We start from the raw sequence: 26,410 nt of genomic DNA on the forward strand, positions 1-26,410 counted from the left end.
TGTGCGGATTTCTTTGAAAACTTTGAGGAATTTGCCTCGTGCTACGCTGAAAATGCACTGAAATTTGCACAAAAATCCGCACAACCGTAGTATTCGTGTAAAACATTAAACTGCCCAACTAACTTAACGTTTAATTAAAATTAATTAATTATACGTCAACAAGAACAGGGTTCTACTTCGGAAAATCAGTACATAATTTGAACTAAAATATAGTCTCACCAATCGAAATGTGCAATATCTGATCAATTCTGACCGTATTTTTTGCAGATATAAATTCTTAGCATTTGATTTTGATGAGAATGTCGATATCACTAAAGAAAACTGTAGACTTCTACTAATTCGTTTGAAAATGGAAGGCTGGGTCATTGGCAAGAACAAGGTGTTCCTAAGATATTATAACGAAGAATATCTATCGAGGTAAGTACTTGTTGTTGATTATCTAAACTGCTGCTAGGTATGATAAAATTGTATGAATCGTACATACAGAATCAACTCAAAAAAAAGCTCAACATTTCTTGCGACATATATTAAGAAAAAGGAAAGCGACTTTGCGATGGAACTGAAGTATGAGTTTGTATGATGATGTCATAGGTTGTGAATGGGTTTCGTGCACGTTGTTTATTTGAACGAAAATCGTAAACAAAAATCTTAAGACGCAGAGATCTGCCAACAGGGCCGGATTTAGGGGGTAGCCACATGGGCCGCGGCCCATGGCGGCAAATTTGGCAATATTTTTAAATGTAGGTGTTTAAAAAAAATTGGACTCAGAAAAAAAATCACAAACGAGAAAAGGCGACAAAATCTCTCATTTCCTGAGAGTAAAATAATTTCCAACTTAGTCGTTTTTCGGTGATACAAGGGACAGAACTTTTAATAATTAGTCGAGTTAAGAGAGAAACCGAACACGCAATTTGGCCTGGAACGGCGCACAGAGCAATGATGACGAGGACTTGAGATGAAAAGGAGACTCCCTCAACTTAGCGGTCGGCATGTAACACATATTAGCGCCTTCAAGGCTCCATGAATACTTCACGCATTGCGTCAAACACGGTGCGGTCAGCAGCGGTCGGCGTGAAACGTATAGCGCCTACAAGGCTCCATGAATACTTCACGCATTGCGCCAAACACAGTGCGGTCAACGCGGCGCGGCGCGGTGGGGGAAGTTAAATGTATTAAACCACATTTATGTTTGTTCTTTCATAATTTTTTCGTTCATTTCTTATAAATGGAAGGCCTTGTCCACACAGAGATAGGTTTACGGAACTTAACTTTTGCGCAAAGTTACATGAACTTTTGCAGGTAGTGTTGACAGGGTTTTCGCAAAAAATGTGTCCAACACTAGTAAACGCGTCTTATACACCCCTCCCCTCCGGCACGTTCACTCGATGGCTTTTATTGATGCTTCAAACCGAATGAATAGGGGGCGGCAAGAAGGTAAATCCGGCCCTGTCTGCCAATAGAGCACATGAAAGGTATCAGAGCTATTCATGGCGTCTGACAAAACAAGAATATCCAAAATTTGATAGCACCATTTTTTAACTTTACCAATTTTTTCTCTAGTTTCTCCTGTCATTGCAAAAACTGAACACTCTGCTCAAAAAATGAAATATTTAGGCACAACGACATCAATGGAGAAATTGCTCCCAATTTTTTTTATCGCTTCATCTGCAAGTGCTCAAAGAGCTGATTTCACAGTTTCTTTTGTGATTTTTTTCTGATATGGGTAATAGTAAATAATTAGATTTAGAAGTGAGAAAATGCACCCTCTAGTGACGCAATCTGGCGGCATTTTCCCGGCACTAAACATATATATTTTGGCAGAAAATTCCCCAAATTTGGCAACTTTCTCCCCCCACGAAATGGTGTGGACCTAGGACCATTTAACCATCTTGTTATTTTGGCAGATTTGGTAATTCTGTCATATCTCCTCCAATGATTGTTCGATTCATGAACGGAGAATATCCTCGTGTTCAGCTCACCCAAGAGTTCCCACTTAAACACGAAATTTATCAAATTTCTGACACCTGCAATTTTTCACGGAGAAAAGAGATTGGTGGCCGCAACCAGGAAAAGGGCTATGTTTACCAACCCGCCTATTTCGTTTTCGTCATAGCTACACTCCTGTTTGATCCGAACAAAGCGGGTTGGTAAGTATGGCTAACGGTGTCACGGGCGGGCGGGTTGCCTTCTCCGACTACGCGGGTTGGTAAATCTTGCCAAGTATTAAAGTTTCACTCCTTACTCGTATTGTTATGTAAGAATAAACGCCTGGTAGGCTTTATTGAATGCCTGGTTTACAGAATGAATCGAGATTGTTCCAGCTCCAATCTGGCGGCACACAAAAACTGGGGCTTGTAACAGAAGGTGTTGGAAAAGAGCCCTTTTCCCCCAAATAAAACGATTATGCACAATTAAACTCACCGAAACCGTGAAAAATGAAAAAGATTAATCTCTCGGAGGCTAATCCAGTGTATTTTGGCGACATTATTTTTTCACCTTTGTCGGGGTTCGAACCTACAACCTACCTAATACTAGCCGAGAACCCTAAGCATTAAGCTAAAACCGAGCGATAATCATCGCGACGAAAAATCGGCATATAACTTTGATTTTGTCGAAAAACTAGAATTTCTGCAATCAACTTAGATTTTTCCGCCAAGATGTACAATATATTATGAGATCCATACCGATTTACTTGCAATTTTTTGCTAAGGCCTAAATTTCATATAATTTTGTTATTTATTAGGTAGATTTTTTAAATTTATTTTTATTTTACCTAATTAATTAATTTTTTTACTTAATACTGTACTGTTTGCTATTTTTAATTCATCTAGCTCATTTACGCAGGTACTTTATTTTCTTTGTTATTTAATTTAATCTTTAAGAACTCAATGGATAGAGCCTGATCGAATTCTGAACTAACACTTGACTTTCACTAGTTTTCACTGGAAACACCTAATTTTTCCATCTGAAGAAACATTTTCAGAAAAGAACAAGTATAACTTCTTAGTTTGTAATTAGTAATTGGAGCATGGAAACAACAAATACACATACTTATCTACATCAGTAAAATTGTTATTAGGATCTTAAGCAAGAAATGCAGAAGTCACTAGAGTGTACATAAATTTACTTACATCAGAATTAATATCTCGAATTTGATTCTCCCACCAATTCTTTTTAGAAATGCAACTTATTTCATAGTACGCATTACCTTCAAATAAGTGTATGTTGAAAGTTCCAGATTGGTCGTAAAATACAACTTAGTGCTGTCTTTGTTTACCATATTTCAAGGTAAGCAAACCTGACGTGGTGGACAATGCAACTATTCCGGGTTGGTAAATTTGAGAGCGAAGGAGTTGGGTTTCTGTGACTAGTCGGTATGTCAAGTGGTATCACGGTCCCAGTTAGGAGCACTAGATCATCATTTACCAACTCGGGTTAGCATAGGCCGCTAACTCAATGAGTAATAGTTTCTAATTTTTCTGTTGCGTGAAACTAAATCCTGTTTTACCAACCACGAATAGTCACAGCCACTAATCTTTTTTCTCCGTGTTCCATTGGTCAATGAGATTATTTAGGCATTATTGCATTATTGAAGAGTGGAATTCTTTTTTTTTTTTTTTTTTTTTTTTTTTTAAGGATGATAACCCATGGAAAATAAGTTAAAAGTTACGTATTTTGGGTTCCCCATCAAATGCGGATCCCCAAAAAAGACAAGATGGCTTCCAAAAATATCCTTCCGGCCGTGGGTACAATTTTGACCGCATGACTCCTCTGCCGCGATTTATGGTCCATGCAGTTGATATCAACGCATGATTGCACGGATAATAAATTGCGACAGAGAAACAGGCCCACCGAAAATGCACCCACTACCGGAGGGATGTTTCCGGACGCCATCTTGGCTTTCTCGACGATGCGCGTTCAAGTGAGAGCTTCAAATACGTAACTTTGAGCTTGTTTATCGCGGGTTGATATACTTTAAAAAAATCAGAGTAAATTCCTGTGAATGGGTCAGTTGCACTAGTCACAGAATCATGTTTTGATGCTTGATTCTTGAGGACCAGCTAAAAATAATAAAATTCGTCCAAACAGCAACTTTCTACGCTCAGTATTAACCGAAATATCACCCTTAGCAAAGTCCAGTTTTTGACGTCATCCATCCACCGCGATGGTCATACCCTTGGTTTCTTCCAAATTGCTTTCATCAGTCGATGTGACGCACATTCGCACTGGTTGTTCAACGTAGAAGCTCGGATGAAAGCAAGGTGGAAGAAACAAAGGGTGTCATTACCGCGGTGGATGACGTCAAAAAACCCGACTTTTCAAAGGGCGATATCTCGGATCATATTGAATGTAGAAATTTGCTGTTCGGCCAGGTCATATTATTTTGTGCTAATCTACAAGAATCAAGCATCAAAATATGATTCTGTGACGAGCGCAACTGACCCACTAAGGGCACTCTTTTCTTATTGAAAATTTTCAATAATTTAAAATTATACTGAACAAGCTAATTGCCTTTTATGTTGGAACTGTAAGACTGAGTGACTTTTCTTATTTTCCTGATAATTTAGGCTGTACGAGACGCAGGTCAAGAAGATCATCAAGGTCCAAGCAATGATGAGAGCCTTCATCGCGAAGAAGAGGGTGCCTAAACTTGGTTCACGTCAAAACTCTGGTAGCATAGACAATTATTAAATTTTTAAGTGTCGAAAGACTAAGTTAAGAAAAATATCCTCGACTCGGTTTAATAATTCCGCGACACGGGATTCCCAGCAAATTAACCCACAAGAACCACCAAGGTTGGGAGCAGTGGCGAAGCTTCAATGATCGATTATCGATATTTCCCCATTTGAAACTATAGTAAAGAATCGATTATTAAGATGTTCATTGCGAACACCCTGTTTATCGATCCTTTTCCATAGGTCTAAATGGCAGATCAATCGCTATATCGCAAAGCACGCCTCGCCACTGGTTGGGAGTGGTTTTCTGCATAATACGATTATTATACGCTGCGGAAGCATGGTTTCCCTCAAGATTGGCGCTGAATCATTATTGTTATTTATTTAAGATCAGTCATACAGACCAGGAAAAACAGAGCATCAAAATCATTAGAGTGGACTTCGACATTATTTACTTCGAAGCAAAACTCCAAAAATGTGAGGGAAACATCCTCGGGTGTCCTATCTCTACCTAGAGGTTATTTTTTTGCCTACTTCAAAAATTGAAGGCGAAATAGCAATGCGCCTGACTTCCGTACTTCCTCCGAGCCAATTTTGCTCTGCGTAAATGTTTCAGTCAAAAAAAATACCACTGAATGTTTGAAGTTAAAAAAAAAAAAAAAAAAAAAAAAAAAAAATATAGGTGTCAAGTGCTACTCGAAGAGATGAAGAACCAGATTTATGAAAACGGAGTCGATCTAATCTACAAATGGAAGTAAAAAAACACAATCTTTACGAGAGATCGCTTGTGCTTGAGGATCGGAATTTGGAGGGTGGTTTTGGCAGTAATCGATGCCCCAGCGTTGCTTAAGGTGAAAAATCAGTTTTCGAACGGAACAGGTCCAATCTGCCACGCTAAGGAAAAACGCCGTGCGAGCCTTCAGACGTTGCCAAGTTTCCCTCTACAAAAAACGAAATTACTAGGAAATTTGTGAATATTTTTTTCAAAAATTTTCGACAATCTTCGGATCGAATTACGAACCGATTTTTTCGGATTTTTCTCTAAAGAATGCGAAGAAAAGTATCCACAAGTCTCCCTGAAAATTCGTATTATATTGAAGAAAATTTGGCAACTTCTGATGGCTCATACGACGATCTTCCTTAGCATGGCAGTACGGCCTCGAGTGATTTTCGAGAGTGCCCCTCGCGGTCCCTGATTGGCCACTCTATTCGTCTTCCGCCTCTAAGTTCGTATACGCCTTAATCTAACATAGGTATGCTACCAGCCCTTAATTACTTCACTTACGTCTTTCTTTAAAACTCTCGATATGAATTCTTCCGTTTAAAAGCGATTAATTTAGCGAGCAAAATAAAAATAAAAAACCAGCCCCCTCTGACCTCTTCGCAGTCCAACCCATCGCAAAATGCCATGCTTCAGGCGTTATGCGTTACACGTTACTCTTATGATTTTATAACATTCACTGAAAAGAAATATAGTAGATTTTACCAAACCCGGACACAGTGAAACCAGTATGGTAATAAATACTGGACTGTATGGTAGTATTTACTATACTACGGTAAGGATTAACAGAATGCTGGTGAACACTACCATAATTCTGGTTATTTTCACTAAATGGTATCACTGTGTAAAAAATCAAGTAGCCTTTTAGTAGATGTTACCAAACTTTTTTTTCGGTGTAATCATAAACCTTTTTTGTAAAAAGGGAATGCGAGAAAATTACTATCATTCGAAGAGGCAGAAATCAGTGGCAAGGCGGAATGATGATTACACGTATCGATATTTTCCCATTCGAAGCTGTGGTAAAGAATCGATTATTAAGATGTTCGTTGCGAATACTCTGTCTATCGATCCTTTTCCACAAGTTTAAATGGCAGATTTTTCGATATATCGCAAAGCACGCCACGCCACTGGAGGGAATCCTCTTTACGGAATTGAAGGACTGCCTTTAGGGCGCCTACACGAAATGAATGAGTCCGTAAAAAAGGAAAAATGCTTTATATAATTTAAGTTCGCTCTAACTATCGCGTACAGACGTTTGATATTTTTAAACAAAATACACTTCGTTTCTTTAGTTCAATAAGTCGATGTATAATTATTGTTTTTGCGTCAAGTTGATGCCCACTCACAGCAAATTTTTCATTCCAAAATGTCTGCATATTGTTTTCGGGTCTCCAATTATAGCTCCTCTTGATTCAGACGAAAATTTGAAATATCGGTGCATATCGGCGCACATCTTGGCCGGGATTTGTCACGATTCAAATACATTTTTAAAATCTGAACTTTTCGGAAGGAGAAAACCAAATTTCACATACCTGGATCACGTCTCATGGCATATTAAGTAAGAACAAAATATTTGAATTGACTCGATAAGGACTTATTTCAACTTAGAAATAAGTTTAAAGAAATATTTGGAATGAAAAATCAGCCGTAGAATAAGAGCTTTCGAGATAATTCTCAGATTATTAATGTGTATTTTAATCATTTTGTATAGTATCTAAACAAACAGATTTATACCTACCGAAGATTTAGAAAAAAAAACTTAGTGTTTTTAAGTGCCAGTGACGTGATATGAGAAGGATCGTAAGAACTTAGGACTTTCAGATGAAAGTTTCTTTCCAAATGCATCCAGGATCTGAAGTTGTTGATATTCGTTAATTACTTATGTATGTTAATAAATAAATTTCAAAATTTAAAACTAATTTGTTATTTTTTCGTTGTCGGTAGAAAAAGAAAGCATTTTTTATCATATTGAAAGCTGGACTGAAGAGCATTTAGATTCCGATTCATGAGTTAAAAAATTCAGCTTTGCTTCTGACTTGATGCACCGTTTGAAATTTATTTCAAAATATACATAGATAAGATTACGGATATAAACAAATCCAGATTTTGGAGCATTTTAAACTTAGTCTCTCAACTGGATTTCGAGATTAACATGTTTGCACGCAGATCAAGTCACGCTCAGTATGATAAAAAATTCCTTTCGAATTTCCCTACACTGATTTACTATCGATTCAATATCGGATTGAGAAAATATTCATTTTGTGTCGATTACGGCAAGGAGTCCACATATTTCTGGAGAATGACTTTGAATTTTCACTGGAGGGGAGGGTACTGTCTCTACAGCTGACGAGCGAGTTTTTGTAACTACAATTCCAGTGATTTGAGATGCCCGATCAGCGAAAAACTGCACCGCAACATTGGTGCCTTTGATGAAAATTGTCACCTTTGAAACTCTTTATTTCCAACAAGTGTCACTCAAGTGACTGCCTTTTTTACTCGTATTAAGCATCTCATGAGTGTAAATGAATCAATTAATACCAAAAAAAAAAAAAAAAAAAAAAAAAAAAAAAAAAAAAAAAATTACAATCCATTAGTTTAATGCTACAGTTGTAAAATATGCCTTCGGCTGTGACAAAAATTTCATTTGGCTGCAGGTGCTTAGTCACAAAGCCATTAAACAACAGAAAAAAAAGAAAAAAACAATTTCATAACAGAGGTATAACTTAGAAAGCACGAACTTCGGTTTTCGATGTTGCCGACCTCTTATCTCACTTCGTTCTACAAGTTGAAGAACAATCTACGTAATATTTGGAAAGATTTCATGAATTTCTGACTTTCCTTAGCTGAATGAGAATATTCGTTAGCTGTTCCAAGCAACAAAGTTGAATTGTTTCCTTCCGAGAATATTAAATGGGACGGTACGTTGAAATATCGCAAGAGAAAATCGTGGCAACAGTTTAACTTCCAATATATTCACTAGTCTCTCTTGCCTTTCTTAAACAACCTCCCAGAGAGGATTGTATAATTTCCTCCCTGGTAAAAATTGGCAGTAGAATCTGTGTTCCAAAATACCATAGACCTCCAGCCGGCTGTAAGATTTCCAATAGCTTCTACAGCCGGCAACACAATTTCTTTATAGCCCTTTACAGCCTATGGCGATTAAGCAACAGCCTGGCGATAAAGTGTATGCTAAACGTTACTAATTACGGATGCTAGGACTTAGTGAGTTTTTGGACTACCGCTCTCTTTTTCGGCCGTAGTATCTTGATTTATTTTGCGAGGAAAGCTCCGCACTTTTGAAGGATGCCTGCCATTCCTAATATGTTGGAGCGCCTTCAATTTCGTTTAATACTGTGCAATACCTCTGGTGTGAAATAGTTGCTTCAAGCGCCGTGGTACGCTGCGGCGCGGCGCGGCGGGCGGGCAGCCAGCGCGAAACGCGCATTGGCGCCTACAAACCTAACAGGGATACTTCACGCATTGCGCAATGCGTGAAGTATCCCTGTTAGGTTTGTAGGCGCCAGTGCGCCGCCGCTCCGCTTTGTGTTAGGCTCTAATATTTAATCTCGTGGAGTCAGCGTTTTTCAACTCATGACTTTTGAAATGTTTGCACACTCTGTATGGATTATTCTCGTTTTAATTGATGAAAAAAATATGTAGTAAAGGAAAATATAATGTGCGTTTTGTAAATATTAAGGTGATTCCGTGCAAACTTAAGGATTTACAAAACACACGAATTTCTACACAATTTCTCATAGCCTTTTATAGCGGATGGCGAAAAAGCAACAGCCAGGCAATAAAGTGCCAGCTATATAATTTTCTATCGCCTTTTTCAGTCAGCTATAAGAACTCCTATGGTATTTTGAAACGCAGCTCCTATCGCCAATTTTTACCAGGGCTGACAAAAAAATGTATATCGTGCTGAAGCTTTAAGTAATTACACCTATTATGGAAAGCTAAAAATTCAAAAATTCGTCAAAAAAACCCCATGCGAACATCGAGACGATGCCAGATTTCTACGGATAAAACCCCCATTTTCTCGATAGTTACCTGATTAACTTTGTTCTTCGAATTTTCCACAGAATTTTATTCGAACATTAATCTAATTCATCAGAAAAATAAAAAGAAACATTCGAAACCATTTATAAAAACAAATATTTTGTATAAGGAGAAATTTGACAACCCTTGAATATTCTTACGGAGTTTTTTCTCGTCACTTCGGAGCACACTGAAAAAAAAATCCATTGGATCTAGAGTCCAGACTCTTGAAAACATTGACAAGAAAAAATACTCTTGATTCAACCAGATTTTTGCTTAAATCAAAAGGAAATCCGCTCAAATTAAGAAACTTGGTTCTTGATTTAAGCAAGAATCCGATTGAATCAAAAGTTTTTTTTCTTGTCGATGTTTTTAAGAGTCTGGACTCTGGATCCAATGTGGTTTTTTTCCTGTGCAGAGCAAAATTCAGAAATATACTGGCTGATTCAAAATTGGATGGATACCATTTACCTCTCTACAATGCCATGACAAGAAAACAATTATTTATGAAACGGTTGGTCACGCATTCGAGGGACCAAATATTATTTAATTTATATTCCGAAATCTTCGGGACCATTTAAATTAAAGAGGGGTTCTTTAATCCGATATGGAGAAAAATATTTCCGTGCAGCTCAAAAACTGCAGCGTTTGCGGAGGACCAAGACGCTTATGTAATGGAACCACATATTTCATCATCCAAGCGGCTCAAATTACATTGCCAATAAAATGAAGGGACTTCAAAAACGCCGCACTTCAAAACTGCACTGCTGAAATGCTATACGAAGAACTTTTTCTGGAGTTTTCATGAAATGACTCTGTCATATTCGTCATTCTTAAAGGTCTGTAAGTGTAAGGGCCGCTGCCGCTCAGAGAGTAAAAGGTAGACCATTACATGATTTTCATGAACATATTTACTGGGCTTACAATTGCAGATATTCCACGGTTTCACCAGTGAAACTATCAAATCGTATACGTGTGTTTCGGCTCAAGGTGTGATACAGATTTCCTATCGCATTTTATTTTTTTCGAAAGACACATGGTCATTGTTTTCGTTCCGAATTCCGTTCGATTTATCACGCTTGTTTTCTGAAAATTTCGTACTTAAACGGAAAAATTATTTTTCCAAAAGGAAGGAAAATCCAAAAAAGGCAGACTTGTTAAATTAGGTCAAAGGAAACTCTGCAAATCGTACTCGGATACCTGACTTTTTGCTGTTTAGAGGATCGACGACGTTGCAGGTAATACGTTTAGAAAAACGAGTTCAAATTCGTTGTGAAAATTAATGCATTTTTAGAAAATTAACGATGCCACAGTAAAAAATCAGTAATAGTTTTCTTTACCGGCATAATAGGCACCGCTGGAATTAAGTTAAGTCGTCAGAAAAACAAGAAAAGCGACGCTGTTAGTATTTCAATAAGCGACGAACACTGAACGGATCTCATTACAGCGCCAGGCGCCTGGATACAACTATTCGGCCTCTACGGATGTCCGTATTGCATACGCACTTAAGTGAAGGCGTTTTAATTCGCCAGGCACTGAACTCGAAGCTCCACCTGTGGCTGTGGCGCGACGGTGCGTGGGCGGGTAGCACTGAGTACTGCGAAGACCCAGAAAGACCGAGTGCCTTCAACTCTTCGTGTATGCTACAAAAACCAAGCAATACTTAATTTTAATTCAATCAATTTAGATAATTAATTTATACTTCAGCACGAATAGTTGCTTACAGGTGTAGGATGTGAGTATCTTTTGTGCTTCGGTTTTAATATCGCGATAAGCTGCGCAACTTCAGCAAAATTTAGAGAACTGTATTGCCTTTTTGTAAGTTCAGATACACAAAATTTAAGTTTTACGAGGACTGTATTGAACGACAAGATTTTAAGAAAAATTTGATGCAAAGTCAGGAATAACACGGCCAAAAATCAAAACACAGGAAAATGTTGGATAGATGTCAACATGGAAAAAATCCTTTGATACCGGATAGGAATCAACGATTGAAATTGCATATTTTCACGTGCTTTCTCATTAAGTGACTGATTCTTAAATCTTTTTAAAAGGATCTTAAGAAAAACAGATCCGTGTTAAGTTACGCTTCAGCTGCCCTGTTTTTGGAAAAATTTACACACTTCACCTATCATAGGCGTTATACCTCGCTTCAGCAGTATTTTTTTAGGCCAAATAAGCTTAAAATAAAAAGTTTATTTCCCGTTTTATCGATTTTTTTTTATTTGATTATGATTATAAAAATAACTTCGAGCACTCCCATCCTCTGGCCTCTCCTTATCATGCGGGACAAGTTTTCAAACCTACTTTTTCCTCTCGTTTTTCTTTTTTGACATTTTATTCATTTTCGCTTGTTTCTCCTTTTTTTTTTTTTGGACCAAACTGATGATTGTCGATGACAGTTTTTATTGATTTTTGAATCCGCTTTTTGATTTTTGCATTCTTCTCATCAACAGTCGACGGACTTTCGGATAAGAAACGGAGGACACCGAGACCAAGGGTCGGTAGCACAGAACAGTATTCGCAAGATGAAGCTGCGACTATCATACAAAAGAGTAAGCTTCTCTCATCTTTTGTTCTTTACGAAAACAAAATAATAGCAAGAAACTCTACTCCAGAATATTCTCTCAGTTTTTTCGTCTCTAATTAAGTAACACGCATGAAAAACAGTCCACTACATCAGTACAGGGTTGTTCAAATGTCTCGCACCACTTCTTTGGCCCCTAGGGTTTTTGCTCAGAGTGATTCCCTTTTTTCAAAAATTACAGGGTGGGGGGGGGGATTGCTGATTATGCAAGACTTTTGGATTATCCTGTAAATCATTCAAAAGTACAAAAGCCCTTTTGAGATCAAAACTGAAGATTACCATTTATGTTTCAGAAAAAACGATCACCTATCGGACCGGACAGTGACAGACTGCTCCCAAGAAAAAATAAATACCTAAACAGGAAGTTGATTAAATATCGGCCCTTAATGAGGCTGTAACACAGCGACGGTGTAAGTCGACAATCACATAACTCGGTTTGCGACGTCGCAGACTTCCTGTCATACTTCATTTTTTAAATGGAAAACTACTCAATGGCAATTCTTTAAAACTGTCATGATTTTTCTTCTCAATGCGAAGAAAATTCTGCAAAAACTTCAAGAAATAATGTCAATTTGTCCTCCTTTAAAAAAATGACGTAGAGGCGGAGATTTTCAGACACCGCAAACGAGTTGTGTGATTGCCGACTTTCACCGTCGATAGGTAGTCTAATGATGGGGATAAGAACGGTCATCTTATAGCTTTCAGAGGAAGAGCCTTCCTTGCATTCCGGAGAAAAATTAAGGATATTTTGAAAATTGCTGTGTTGTACCGTGAGCTTTTTTTTTTTTTTTTTTTTTTTTTTTACTATTTATTTTGTAAATACGAGCAACAGAAGTATTCCGAAAACGGAGACCTCAAATGAATAATTATCGATACGAACGAAGGAAAAAAAACTGAGGTTTTAATTATATGAGGCGAGCCTAGTTTAGCCAAAAAAGAAAAAAAAAATTATAGAACTGAAAGGAGGGTCTGTTTATATGTATAGGCAATATTATATTTTAAAAAATGAAGGAAAAGCCTAAAAATTTCAAATCATTTTAGGGCGACGACAGAAATATAGGTACTTACAGCCTTACGAAATTGGAGAAATTTCACATTCTTGCGTTTGTTATTTCAGAATACCGCGGCTATCAAGTACGGAAACAGTACGGACCTTTAATTGCAGGTACAGCTCGACTCCATACGTATTTCACGTATCAATGTCTTGTTTGTAGTATCACGATTGAAAAATTTACCGATAAATGAAAATTATTGAAATGAAACCATTCAATGATCTTCGTGGTTCGAGTTACGGTTGATGCAGTACAGAGAGAAATCAATATTCTTAAAGAACTACGATTTCACGAGAATTTTTGGTTTAACATTTTTCTATAGTAGTTTTTGATGCTATCTTTTGTCTATATGATTCATGGATAATGTTTTATTTTTGAAAACTATTTTTCAAGTCATGATTTTGTTTCTTTGGTCAAAATTTGTTCGATTTTTTGAGTAAATTTTCCGCGATCATGAATTACGCAATCCGTTCATGAATTACGCAAGTAACGCTAAATTTCGGATTTTTGGACCCCCCTCTCCCCCTTCCATCTCTTTACACCTTATGACGTAGGTCCCTATCTTTTATCTTTTTATCTTATCTTGTGCGTTTTGGCTGTATTTTTTAACCCCCCCCCCCCTCTCTCCTCCCCGCCTAGAGCGTCGTATTTTATAAACGGACTCCAAAGGATTACTGATTCAGTACTCCGTACTGATTGATTAGGAAAACTAAGCATTAGGTATTCGAAAAATTGACGTATCATGGTCGGGATAAAAATTAATTTAAGAAGAAAGAAAAACAAGAAAAGAGACGCAGTTAGGACCTCGATAAACCATCAAATTCCTGAATTTGTTGCCATCCAAGTATGGAGAGTCCTAGAATCGTTACCCTGCTGAAAATGGTGAGTACAAATGAGTAGAAAATCTAAGTCATATGAATAGAATTTCAACTCATATGAATAAAATTTCAACTTTTATGAATAAAATTTAACTCATACTAGGGGCTTATGGGGCTGCTTCGCAGCCCCTTATTTTTCCTGTACACTTTTCGCTTTCACATGTTTTTTTTTTTTTTTTTTTTTATTTATTTTCATTTAATTTTCTGTTTTGTCTTTGAATCGGGTCTAATTATTTTTTTGAGAGAATAAATATAACAAATGTTTTCAAAAATTGTAATTTTATTTAGTAAACTTTAAACTAAAATTTTGTTTTAATCTTCATACAAAATTATTTTTTAGGTTTTACATTTGTTTTCAAACTAATTTTAAAGAAGATCTTTTTTTTATTTTTTAAATACTTTGCTTTTTTTTTCGATTAAATTGTTGATTCTTCTTTTGCCATTTTTGTCCTGCTTTTCTTCCTATATTTCCTACAACTTTGCTCTTCTTCTTTCCTCCTTTTGTCTTTTCTTTTTTTGCTTCTTCTTTTTCTTCTTCAGTAGCTGTTCCTTCTGGTTCTTCTTCTTTTTCTGCTCCTGTTTTAACTTCATCTAATTTTTCCGCTTTTTCTTCTTCGTTTTTTCCATGTTCAGTCTGCTTTCTGGTTTCCATATTTGCTGGTATGTTATCTTTTTCTTTTTTCGTTTTCTCACTATTCCACATATAAGTCAGTTGTTTATTACCCATGTATGTTCCTAACTTAACTTGTTTGATAAAAATGGTTTTTCCCAAGTCTTCGTGTTCAATTTCATTGGTAGTTTCGTTCCACAGGATTATGTCAATCTGGAAAATGTTAAAATATAACCTTTATAGTGTTCTACACGCAATTTTGATTGACTTTGACGGACGTAGTCCAGGCGGTCACTTTCAATTCTAACATAAGTGTCAACTAAATATTGCTGAAAGAGTTTCTTTGCTTGGTGTACATGAGAAAAATCTTCTCTGAAAGCAAGCCTATGACAGGCAAATTGACGCATTGTAAGTTTATTGCGTTCCTTTTGCTTCCGAGGACCATTATGAATCAAAGATGGATCCCATCCCGATTCTCCATACGGAAATAGAAGGGGATATATCATCGGATCACAGTGTGGACTGAGGACTGATAAAAGTTTAGGACCACCGTGCTTGAAGTTGACCACTACGTGACGGTACCCTGGAGGCTCTCCTTCGGATGAATCAAAAATACCGGCAATTTCGTCCGCAGAAGGAGTACTTGATGTTCTTTTATCCATGGCAATGTTATCAATGAATCGTATGCTAAAATCTTGACAACTTTGAGTATTGTCGATCATTGTCGATGCTTTTTTGTAAACGTTTGAATAAGGATTATGAGACAGAATATTACCCAACGAAAGAAGAATTTCTTCTTTTAATTCATTATTTTCGTCGCGTGCAGTACGAACATTCAAAGATGTAGACGTGTCAACTATATACAGCTGTCCGTAAACTGGAGATTCTTCATTGGGGGGCAAAAGGTCAGAAATGTATCTAAAATTAAAAAATAAAATTTAGAGATGAGTAATAAAATAATAACAACACTATTAAACAGAATTTTAAGTCTTATTATTTTCTCTGAACTGTTTATTTTTAAAATGTTTAAAAACAAAACGGAATAGACAAAGTCCAAATAGTAACTAACAGAGGAGGAAAGATTTAAATGCAGTATCCGGAATGCAGCTGCATTCCGGATGCGTTAAGGGGTGGGAAGGAGGGAGGGACGGACTGAGAAACTGAAAAAAGTACGTTACGTAACGGTAAATATTAAATAAACTTACCTATATATGGATCCTTGAACTTTAAAGCAATAAGGTCCATCACCCGGAATATCAATTCGATTTGCAGAGAAAGAGGCAAAAGCAACAGCACTATTATAATTTCTGATATGCTTTATGAAATTTGGAGAATATAAAAATAATGATTTCAAATCGGTATTTGTCCGAATACTCGGTAAAGAAATTAAGCCATTTTGGCAGCAGTTATTAAAATGACCATTGGACATTTCACCCTGAAAATGGCGAGCATCACAATGATGACAAATTATATTCATTGAACCGACTGAAAATTTGGTAACAAAATTTTCATCAAAGTTCTGATCATCAATTTTATACTTCCGAAATGAAGAAATGAAACTTTGATTTTCTATACTAATAACAGAGTTAAGTTCTTGCTTCACTAAACGAACATGCGAAGAATTCTGGAAAACGCGACCACGTTTTGGAGGACGACCGCCTCGGTCATTGAAAATTTCACTCATAACAACTGTTAAATTTAAAATTAAAATTAGTAAAAATTATTATTATTTTAACAAAATCATAACTGAAAAGTTCAATTTTTAAATTAAAAAAAATAAATCAGAAGAAAAAGGATGAAATGAAAATGGAAATTAATAATAAACATATTTATACACATTGAAAAGAAACAGCGTGAAAAGTTCTGATCGGAAATGAGAAAAAAAACTTGGAGGTTATTGAATTGACTTAATGAGGAAAAATTGGCAATAGGAAAAAGATGGAACCAATCATGAAAAACCGTAAAAAAAAAAAAAAAAAAACGCGGGAAAAGAAAAATGTAAGTTGATGGCAGTTGAGTGTTGGAAGTAACCTCACTTAATGATGATTGTTGAATGAAAACAGCTGATAAAAAGACAGCAAACAGTAAAGTAAGATGCGTAGCAACAAAACTTTTCCGAAAAACAAAAAACAAAAAACCCCCACTTCCCCTCATCCAATTTATGAGTTTTTAGGGATTTAAAAATCGGGGACGAACCCCAGAAAATAATTTATAGTTTTCCCGAAGCATTGAGAACAACACCTTTCAAATGAACCAACGCCCCTCGCAATTAGTACAGTGGTTGATTCACAATTTCATTCTATTTTTCAAATTAGATATTAAGATGGGCAGAATTTCTCTATTCAGTTTTCGCCAGCTCATATACTAGAGATTTCACCTCACATGAGTTCAGCGTTGAATCTACCGTGTCCGATATCTCAGAAACTAGTCGCCACATCGAAAAAATCATAAGAACGAAATGTTTTTATTTTTCAAAGGGTATCCCGGGATAAGCATGTCAAAATGCCCTTGTGAATGGATTTTTATCTTAACCATTTTAAGTCATCAAGGGGGTCCTAAAACTTAGGTTTTGGGGGGTTTTAGCCCCCCAACCCCCTCCGCCCCCCCTCAGACCCCCAAAAACCGCTTTTTTGGGCTATTTTTGACTATGCTAATGTCATTTCCTCATAACTTTCGTAATTTTCGATAGAATTGAACCAAAATTTGTCAGAGTCTACATCAATTAGCTTAGTTTGTGTAGAAAAAAATTCATTATCATCGGATAATATGTTAGTCCCTTTTTTAGGGACTAAAATATTATCCGATGATAATGAATTTTTTTCTACACAAACTAAGCTAATTGATGTAGACTCTGACAAATTTTGGTTCAATTCTATCGAAAATTACGAAAGTTATGAGGGAAATGACATTAGCATAGTCAAAAATAGCCCAAAAAAGCGGGTTTTTGGGGGTCTGAGGGGGGGCGGAGGGGGTTGGGGGGCTAAAACCCCCCAAAACCTAAGTTTTAGGACCCCCTTGATGACTTAAAATGGTTAAGATAAAAATCCATTCACAAGGGCATTTTGACATGCTTATCCCGGGATACCCTTTACATGAGTTGTCGGTCAGAAACATCATTTCTGAAAAATTAAAAAAATTGAATTCATGAGTTGAACTTTTCTACTTTTATGAGTAGAATATTCTACTGATATGAGTAGAATTCCCTCTCATATGCGTAAGATTTCTACTCATATAAGTATGAAGTTCTATACTCATGTGAGTTGGCGAATTCTGAATAGCCTACTCGTCATTTTTAGACTTTGCATTATTTTCAAAAGAAAACTTGACACAAATGCTCTGTGAGGCAGGAAATGACAAAGGGTGGTACTCAATTTTGATCAAAGAATAATTTTGCATGGAGACCAACAGTCATCAAATGGTATATTTTCATCGAAATTGGTTATTGGTTATCGCTTATTGGTATTAGTTAGTCGAATTGACCGTTCATCGAGGTCAATAGTATCGCAAGCGACGAACACTGAACGAATTTCATTATGACGACCAGATGCAACTCTTCGACCCCCGCGAATGTCTGTGTTGCATACACACCGATATGAAGGCGTTTTGACTGACCGAGCACTCGCCACTTCGCTCTCGCGGGACACATTTCATGCCCTCATTGTCAGTTTAAAAAATATCGCATTTTGATTGACCCTGTTCATGACCTGAAGAAATTCTCTGATTGAATAAGAGTGAGTAACAACTGCCTGACTTACCTGATAGAATATACCTACTATCAGTGAACACGATAGGAAAGAGAATTTTTTTTCTAAACCTTTCAGGAGATAAAATGGAGGCTGAGACAATACAATTCATTCGCCACTACTACTACAAATGGAAGGCCAAGACAATGTTCCAGGTTCTCCTCCTTTACAGAGCTGCCAAGCACCAAGACCTTATCTACTTCGGCCAGCAGGTTAGCAATGCAGCTTTTTACTGTGAACGACACGATTGCACCTCATTATAAAGGAGAAAAGACATCCCGATACTTATATCAAGCTCTAGGTCACTAAGATTTAGAGACCCTCAAAGACAGCGTGAACAAAGAAAATTTGCTATGGATGAGAGCTGATAAGTGGAAAAATTTTGTTGTCTAACTTCATTCTAAAAACCATTTTGAAGTCACGTAAAAAGAGGGTCTTTTAAATGAATTGCTTGTTCAATGCTTGGAAATGTTACAATAAGTGAAAATATTACTAACAATGAAGATTTTCTACCGGGGCCAGATCGTTTCCCGAGAAATGATTACAAAAAGGGGCATGAGTAGAAATACCATCCCTTCTTTCAAAAACGCTTTAAAAGAATTGGATCGCATTTAGCAAAAAGGAACCAGCGCAATTACAGTGTTTTCAAAATCGTGCAACTTCTTCTTTTCTTTTAGAAACACTTAATACAGGGATATGTACGGTATTCAAATTTACACGATTATGTTTTTTTAGAATTAACATTTTTTCGTGGGAAGAAAAAACTACTTGCTATTTTGGGAGATTTTTTTAGATAATTATGAAGAAGCAACATTTTTAAACCACTGAGATCACGCTGGTTCCTTTTTGCTGAATGCGATCAAATCGTTGAGCCAATGTTCATTTAAAAACCCTGGTAAAAATTGGCAGTAGAATCTGTGTTCCAAAATACCATAGACCTGCAGCCGGCAGTAAGATTTCCAATAGCTTCAATAGCCGGCTACACAATTTCTTATAGCCTTTTATAGTCGATGGCGATTAAGCAACAGCTAGGCGATAAAGTGTAGGTATGCTAAACGTTACTAATTACGGATGCTAGGACTTAGTGAGTTTTTGGACTACCGCTCTCTTTTTGGGCCGTAGTATCTTGATTTATTTTGCGAGGAAAGCTCCGTACTTTTGATGGAGATGCCTACCATTCCTAATATATTAGAGCGCCTTCAATTTCGTATGATACTATGCAATACCTCTAGTGTGAAATAGTTGCTTCAAGCGCCGTGGCACGCTGCGGTGCGGCAGGCGGGCAGCCAGCGCGGAACGCGCGTTGGCGCCTACAAACCTAACTGGGATACTTCACGCGTTGTGCACTGCGTGAAGTATCCCTGTTAGGTTTGTAGGAGCCAGTGCGTCGCCGCTCCGCTTTGTGTTGGGCTCTAATATTTAATCTGGCGGTGTCAGCGTTATTCAACTCATAATTTTGAAATGTTTGCACATCCTGTATGGATTATTCTCATTTTAATTGATGAAAAAAATATGTATTAAAGGAGAATATACCTAATGTGTGTTTTGTCAATATTAAGGTGACTCCGTATCAAACTTAATGATTTCCAAAGCACACGAATTTCTACACAATTTCTTGTAGCCTTATAATCGATGGCGAAAAAGCAACAGCCAGGCGATAAAATGTAAAGCCCGGCGATAGGAACTTTATCCCGGCTGCATAATTTTTTATTGCTTCGTATAGCCCGGCCGTATGATTTTCTCCGCATTCTACAGCCAGCTATATGATTTTCTGTGGCTTTCTTTAGCCGGCTATTAGAATTACTATGGTATTTTGAAACGCAGTTCTTATCGCCAATTTTTACCGGGGAAGGAAAATTTCAGAATAAAATTGCAAGTCTGCATTTCAAAAAACTAATAATTGGAAAAGGAAGGATATATAAGTGGAAAAATTTAAGTTCTTTCAAGCATTTTACTTCAAGCTCAGAACACTTGCGAATCAAGTATCGTGACAAAAATAATTATAGGTGATTGAAAAAAAGGGAATTTCAACAAACACCACCTATCCTGCATTTCTAGACATTCATGTTACTAAAATCGAAAGGAAGGCACTCTTCAGATACAGCCCATTAGAGGATAATTAATAGGTTACCGGCTACGGCTACTACTCATAATTGAAGGAAAACGAGATAGTGAGCTTTTGGATGATTCAGTGAAAGCGAAATTACATATATAAATTCAGGCCATGCTTGACAATAAAAGCTTGTGCAAGAGAATCACATGTTTATTTAAAAATTACCTTTGCATTTAAATTTTAAATACCTTAAAATTTGTATGTACTTTTAAATACCTTTTAAATACACTTCATTTTGAAATTACCTCTACATTTAATTTTTAAATAAACATGTAATTCTCTTGCGCTCGTTTTATGGTCAAGCATGGTCTGACTTCTTCCACTGAATCGATTGGATCAAGCTCGATACTCTGTTTTCTGTCCATCAGAAGTTTATCTGTCAAGACTTACTTTTATTCTTCTTTTTGGCTTTGTTAAGAGTTTTGTATTTCTGGAACACCTTCATGGTGGTTGAAACCATGGAATGATTTTCTATGCAGTCAAAATTACTGCAATGTGAGATAATTTAAACCACTCACATGTCTTTGTTGCTTTCTAATAGGTACATTTATACAACAATAACACAGTGGGGACTCTGTTAATTGATATGAAAGAAGTTGTCAAGCTGGATCATATTAAGGAAGGTGTAAATCCAGTCAAGATGCTTGGTCCTCATAAACCTGCCGTTTTAAAACTGCCATTCCGATTGAGAGACCTTCCATTCCTCGACAACTATGCCATGAGTGATCCTCTTGCACCCAAAGGGTAAGGAATCCTTTGGTTTTTACACTTACAACTATGCCTCCGCAAAGAAAGTTTTACAAATTTGTAAAATAAATTCTCCAGACCAGAAGTAGTCTAATTTCACCCCAAATAAATGGAGAGATTTGGCTTGGAGGCCTGGGTATTGGGCGTCACAGCTTCTTTTACTATAAAAATGAAAATTTTTCGAGGAGTAGAGATGTACGAAAAATCAGAGCTACAAAAGTTTTTTGGTGCCAACTTTAGCCTTGTGCTACAGCGCACTGGGAGAATGATGTCTGATGAAATTAGGACACTGTAAAAAACCCTTGTATCCCTTTGGAAACCAATGAATGCTAGTAAATTTTGATAAAATATTATTTTATTCGTAGGTCACAATTTGGAGATGATGAATCCTGGGATATCCCTCTGCGCAGAGGTCATGGTTTTGAGAGTATGTCAGGATATCTTTACAAAGGTAAACTTTTTAGTTCTTTTTCCATGTCCTATTCCTTAACTAACATCTAAAATAAATCTGACTGTCCATAAAAAAAGACATTTTATTCTATTTAAGATGGGTTATAGCCTATTGAACTGAAATATTTGCATTTCAAAGAGAAGAATCTAATTGGAGACTAGAATGCCTTCGATTGATTTCTTTTGAGCTCTCTTTTTAAATTTCCCACAGACCTGTCGCTACTCTTTTTTAAATAGGTAACTAACACTTCCCTTAAACAGGGAACATTCAAACCCTCTTATCAATTCAGTCTCACTGATTTCAGATCAGGAAGTTCAGACTGGTTTGAGCGAGTGGAAGAACGAAAGAGAAGTTACACCTGAGGAGGTGAACTTTATTGAAACTCCATACTGCCGCGACCCATGGAAAGTTCGAAGTGTCTACGCTGATCAGATCTACAGACAGGTTTGTACATCCGAGAAAGTAGATAGATCTCAAGGGAGGGATTGCTCAGGAGTTCTAATCAGCAAAAATAATGGACTCTCGTGGATCTTTCAAGGATTTCCGAAAAAAATGTTCAGGACTTGCAAGAACAAATGAATCAACGTATGTGAAAACGTCCGTTGTCCAATACAGGGTTTCATAATTGCGGTGGGTTTCTTTTGTCCCACGAAACTGATGGATAGGATCGATCTCTTTCGTAAACGTTTAATTACACTTAGGGGATTATTTATAAAACTGTTCTACATTCCTACCGTCTTAAACCATCTTGTGTCGTTAAGTTACAACGAAATTGTCCAACTCAAATTCTGAAACACTGTCTTGGACATCGGACGTTTTCGCATACGTCGATTCGAATAGAACTTAAACACTTTTGAGAATATCTTAAAAGTTGAAACATATTCCTCCGGTATTTTCATTCTCTGCAATCAATTGCTTTTCAACATTTGGAGACTCCCCACAGCAACAAAAGGAGGGCTCATCCTACTGTTTCTGGATGAAATGACTGTGAGAAATTTGGCAAAATGAGGAACTTTTGGGAATATTTGAACTATTTCCTACAGTTTAATGATACTTGAGGAGTTTTCGAAGAGTCACAACCTCTGGCAAACCTTCCATCATTTTCCAAGCTCATCGACGATACCTATTATTTTGAAAATACCAATTTCGATGTGCTTTTTTAAGATATTAACAGTCGAAAAATTTAGTCATGGCCATGAAATTAATTCAATTTGTGGACAGGAATCTGCCCCACCGCCAAGGACCAGAGAACGACCCTCCAGTCGAACAAGTACCAAACGTCGTGCACCAGCCCCTCCTAACTACCAACGGAACAATTACACATCCAATGATTACCGTCAGAACTCGGGTGAAAGCGAGTCACATCATAATTATCACAATAGAGCCAACGATGATTACAGGTTAGTGAAATAAAAACTGACTGCAGGTAAATACACAGAGAAACCTGATGATGTGGTAGAAGTTTAAATGCTAAAAAACTCTTATTTAAGTTATGTCGATGGCTACAAATGCATAACTCCATTGTGACGTTTGAGACTCCCATCATGTTTCATGATATTTAGGGGAAACAAATCAAATGTTCTCGTGCAATTTGTTGTGATTTTTTCAGAACACGTGAAGAAATTTCACAGAGAATTTCAATAGTTCATCAATTAATTGTTTCAATAGAGACGATTGATTATTTATTGATTAAAAGATGAAGTATTTGGGGAGACTCACAATGTTGCAATCTGAGATACACAATCCCAACTTTAACCATTGACGTATTAAAGATTTTGTTATCTTTGTAAATATTTGTCACATCATATGTATTTTTACTAAAGAAGATAGCAGCCAGATCTTGAAACATGTTAGCTTGCTTAAGATAAATTGACTCGTATGAGACCTATTTCACTTATCTCCAATTTGTCTGATATTTCAGGGGAGACAAATACAAGACAAACGGGATGAAAAAAGATTACGACCACATCCTTGAGATGAAAACAAGAGGCCAGGTGCAATCCAACAACAATGCAGATGATGAAGCAGATGACCCGCCTTTCAACTTTCAGGTAAATTTGACAATCGACTGTGACAAACAATTAGCCATCCGGTTTGACTAATACTTTTTCTGCAGGAGAGGAAATAGATAAGTCCTTCGCTCAACCTCAACCTAAATTATCTCATGGATATGGAAACTTCATCAGTATTCTGCCTTCCTCGGGCAACGTACACCTGAAAATTGGGCTTTGGCGACTAAAAATGGGGGGGGGGGGGGGGGGGCAGCCATTGATACACCTAAAAAGCTGAAGCAACCTGCCGATTTTTTCAAACATGCAATCGCAAAACAGCAGTAGCTTGTGATGCAAACGCAAAAACTTAATTTGGCTTCTAAAAATGGGGTTATTCGGCCTAACTGACACCTTAATTTTTCGGGGCATGCAGAACACTGTTCTTCATCCGGCCAACATCCCGGGAACAATGGGTGAAAGATGTCAGATTTTTCAACATAATTGTTACAATGTCAATTACTGTTTATGGGGCGAAAAATTCCAGATTCTTGCCTGCCTTTTCTCTCTTCTTTGTATATCCTTATAGTGAGAAGGGGAGGAAGTAACCTCAATTTTCAATTTTTGATCGAGGGAGAAACTTTGAACCTTCTGAGCTCCTGTTATTTATTTTATGTGGATTTTAAACTGTTAAATGGTTTCATCAGAGAAACAATACCATGATTTGAAGTGATTGAAAATTAAAACATCACAAGCTCAGAAACTTTCTGATAAAAATTCAGGACAGCTAAGGAATTGCTAATTTTCTTAAGAGAACATCTGAGTTTTCCTTCCAAGTAAGAAAAAATCCAACCTATGAAATAATTTTTTGTGCCAGGCGATGCTGAGGAAAACAAATCACAATCGCGCTTCTCTCCGACGAAACTACAACAACGAGTCAACAACTTATAACTACTCCAATACAGGTGCGAACAGTAACTTCAACTCGAATCAACGGGGCTACGAGCCGGCCGGCTACAAACCGGTTCCGAGGAAGCGCTCTTCCATACGTCATTACAACAACAGCTCTTCGCGCCGTGATAGAGTCGAGCTGGCGCCTGGAATCATTCTCGAGGGCGATTCTGCTGATCTGTAATTCTCTGCAATCGCACTTGTAAAAATAAACTTTGCCGAGTATTTTTTGAACTTTGAGCTCTACTCTTTCACCAACCCCTGAATCAGAACTGTATTGAATCATTACGTACATGGTTTTTACAATTCTCTGACATGATACCAGATTTCACATTGAGTCTTGGACCATCAATCCAAAATTTCATGCTTTGGCAATAAGACAAAAAAAGGTGACAAAATATTGGAATTTTAGAATTTCATTACTTTACATGTTTCATACCAAAAATTTTCTGACATTCTTTCACTTAAGAAGAGATCCAGGCTTGAAAATGCTCCTTGAGAATGTGCTTTGCAATGCACAGTCTTTTAAGATGGAAGTAAAAGCAAAATATATTAGTTTACTTCAGTCAAATGAAAAAAGTTAGTTTTCCAAGGTTCATCTTAATATTTGCAGACTTAATATTGAGAGGCACATGACTCACTTCATTGAAGAAAACTCCCAATTGGCAAAAAAGGAGTAACTTTTTTAAGTTGTTAATATTATAGAATAATTGGATTACGATTCCTTGGACTCAATTTTATTTTGGGTTTTTGAATGATGAATTCAGAGAACAAAAATCACTTTTTACAATAAATTTATTACTAAAAATGCTGAACAGTGATAAGTACGTTTACAGATAAAAAAGTGAGTTATTAAGCGTTTTGCCATCAACATTAAAACTAATTGATTATGTTCAAAAACTGAATTTTAGAAGAAAACGCAAGGAATGTAAAAAAATGTATGCTTAAGAGAAATGATTTGATTTTATGGAAAGTACAAAAATAAAAAAATAAGCCAGTCACATAATTTCGGCTTGTACAAAAGCTAAAACACTAGGCAATATGAAGGCAACAAATTTACAATTAATGTTTGAGCTGAAGAAAATAAAAACGCCAAGTTTAGGACGACGATCATTAAAAAGCATAAGACCATGAGAGGAACTTCAAGAGGTTAAAAAGGATTCGATGGTTCAAAAATTTTGAAAAATTAAGAAATGATCATTTAAAGATTTAAATTAAGAGTATTAAAAATTACAATTGGAGTTGCAAATACAATGTGAGTTACAATTGAATTACAGTTCGAGCTGGAGAAGAAAAATAAACACTGAGTTCAAAACGACAATCATTAAAAAGCAAAACACCATGCGAGGAGTTTTGAAAAGTCATTAGTTGAAAAATTTTGAAAAATGAAAAACTAGCCGTTTGGAAAAAATGAAAAATATTATAAAAAACACAACACCATTTGAGGAGTTTTGAAAGGTCATGGGTTGAAAAATTTTGAAAAATGAAAAACTAGCCATATGAAAATTTGAATGAAGAGTATTAAGGCTGAGTATTAAGGCTAAGGAACCATTGAATAAAAGTTATTAAACCATTAAACAAAAATAAAAATAGGAAAACATTTTGCTGGGTTAGAAGCTACCTGAGCAGGTCAGGCTGACCTGAGCGAAGCAAGAGAGGTGATAAGTCAACCAGAGGCTGGAGATTCCGTTCCGTTTTCTGTGCATGATTCAGAGGTCTTGTTTTGGCGCACTTTCTCTGAACGATTGTCTTTCTGAAATTAAAAATAAAAATAAGTTACGTTAAAAAAAATTAA

The 26,410-nt window shown here is 36.6% G+C and overlaps 3 protein-coding genes across 6 annotated transcripts in view; 1 reads left to right on the forward strand and 2 right to left on the reverse strand.

Annotated features, from left to right (window-relative positions):
- Nucleotides 1-24,849, forward strand: part of ninaC (STKc_myosinIII_N_like and MYSc_Myo21 domain-containing protein ninaC) — a 66,536-nt gene extending 41,687 nt beyond the window's left edge. Inside the window, exons 19-29 of one of the 2 annotated variants that reach the window (XM_019062295.2) lie at nt 268-417; nt 4,569-4,672; nt 11,952-12,050; nt 13,200-13,247; nt 18,444-18,577; nt 21,020-21,222; nt 21,591-21,676; nt 21,981-22,120; nt 22,898-23,076; nt 23,598-23,727; nt 24,542-24,849. In XM_019062295.2, coding sequence (XP_018917840.2) covers nt 268-417; nt 4,569-4,672; nt 11,952-12,050; nt 13,200-13,247; nt 18,444-18,577; nt 21,020-21,222; nt 21,591-21,676; nt 21,981-22,120; nt 22,898-23,076; nt 23,598-23,727; nt 24,542-24,799 — 1,531 coding nt within the window. In that variant the 3' untranslated portion in view covers nt 24,800-24,849. The remainder of the gene's footprint in view (nt 1-267; nt 418-4,568; nt 4,673-11,951; nt 12,051-13,199; nt 13,248-18,443; nt 18,578-21,019; nt 21,223-21,590; nt 21,677-21,980; nt 22,121-22,897; nt 23,077-23,597; nt 23,728-24,541) is intronic. The other variant, XM_072303722.1, reaches the window with a different exon arrangement.
- LOC140225301 (uncharacterized) lies at nt 14,162-16,950 on the reverse strand. The gene is made up of 2 exons (XM_072303724.1): nt 15,828-16,950; nt 14,162-15,540 (listed from the first exon to the last, which is right to left on the reverse strand). Exons 1-2 carry the CDS (start codon nt 16,304-16,306, stop codon nt 14,826-14,828), a joined length of 1,194 nt encoding a protein of 397 aa, XP_072159825.1. The 5' UTR covers nt 16,307-16,950; the 3' UTR covers nt 14,162-14,825.
- A 543-nt stretch (nt 24,850-25,392) lies between the features above and the next one.
- The window catches only part of LOC109044525 (stathmin-2), a 46,053-nt gene continuing 45,035 nt past the window's right edge, over nt 25,393-26,410 (reverse strand). For all 3 annotated transcript variants that reach the window (XM_019062300.2, XM_019062299.2, XM_019062298.2), the window contains one exon: nt 25,393-26,368. In XM_019062300.2, coding sequence (XP_018917845.1) covers nt 26,282-26,368 — 87 coding nt within the window. In that variant the 3' untranslated portion in view covers nt 25,393-26,281. The remainder of the gene's footprint in view (nt 26,369-26,410) is intronic.

This window comes from Bemisia tabaci, chromosome 8 (genome assembly GCF_918797505.1).
Source record: "Bemisia tabaci chromosome 8, PGI_BMITA_v3".
NCBI classification, from domain to species: domain Eukaryota; kingdom Metazoa; phylum Arthropoda; class Insecta; order Hemiptera; family Aleyrodidae; genus Bemisia; species Bemisia tabaci.

Coding starts and splice junctions, on each gene's coding strand:
- LOC140225301 (XM_072303724.1), bottom strand. CDS start 16,306: ATGAGTGAAATTTTCAATGACCGAGGCGGTCGTCCTCCAAAACGTGGT. Junction 15,541..15,827: donor GTTCAAGGATCCATATATAG/GTAAGTTTATTT, acceptor TTTTAATTTTAG/ATACATTTCTGACCTTTTGC.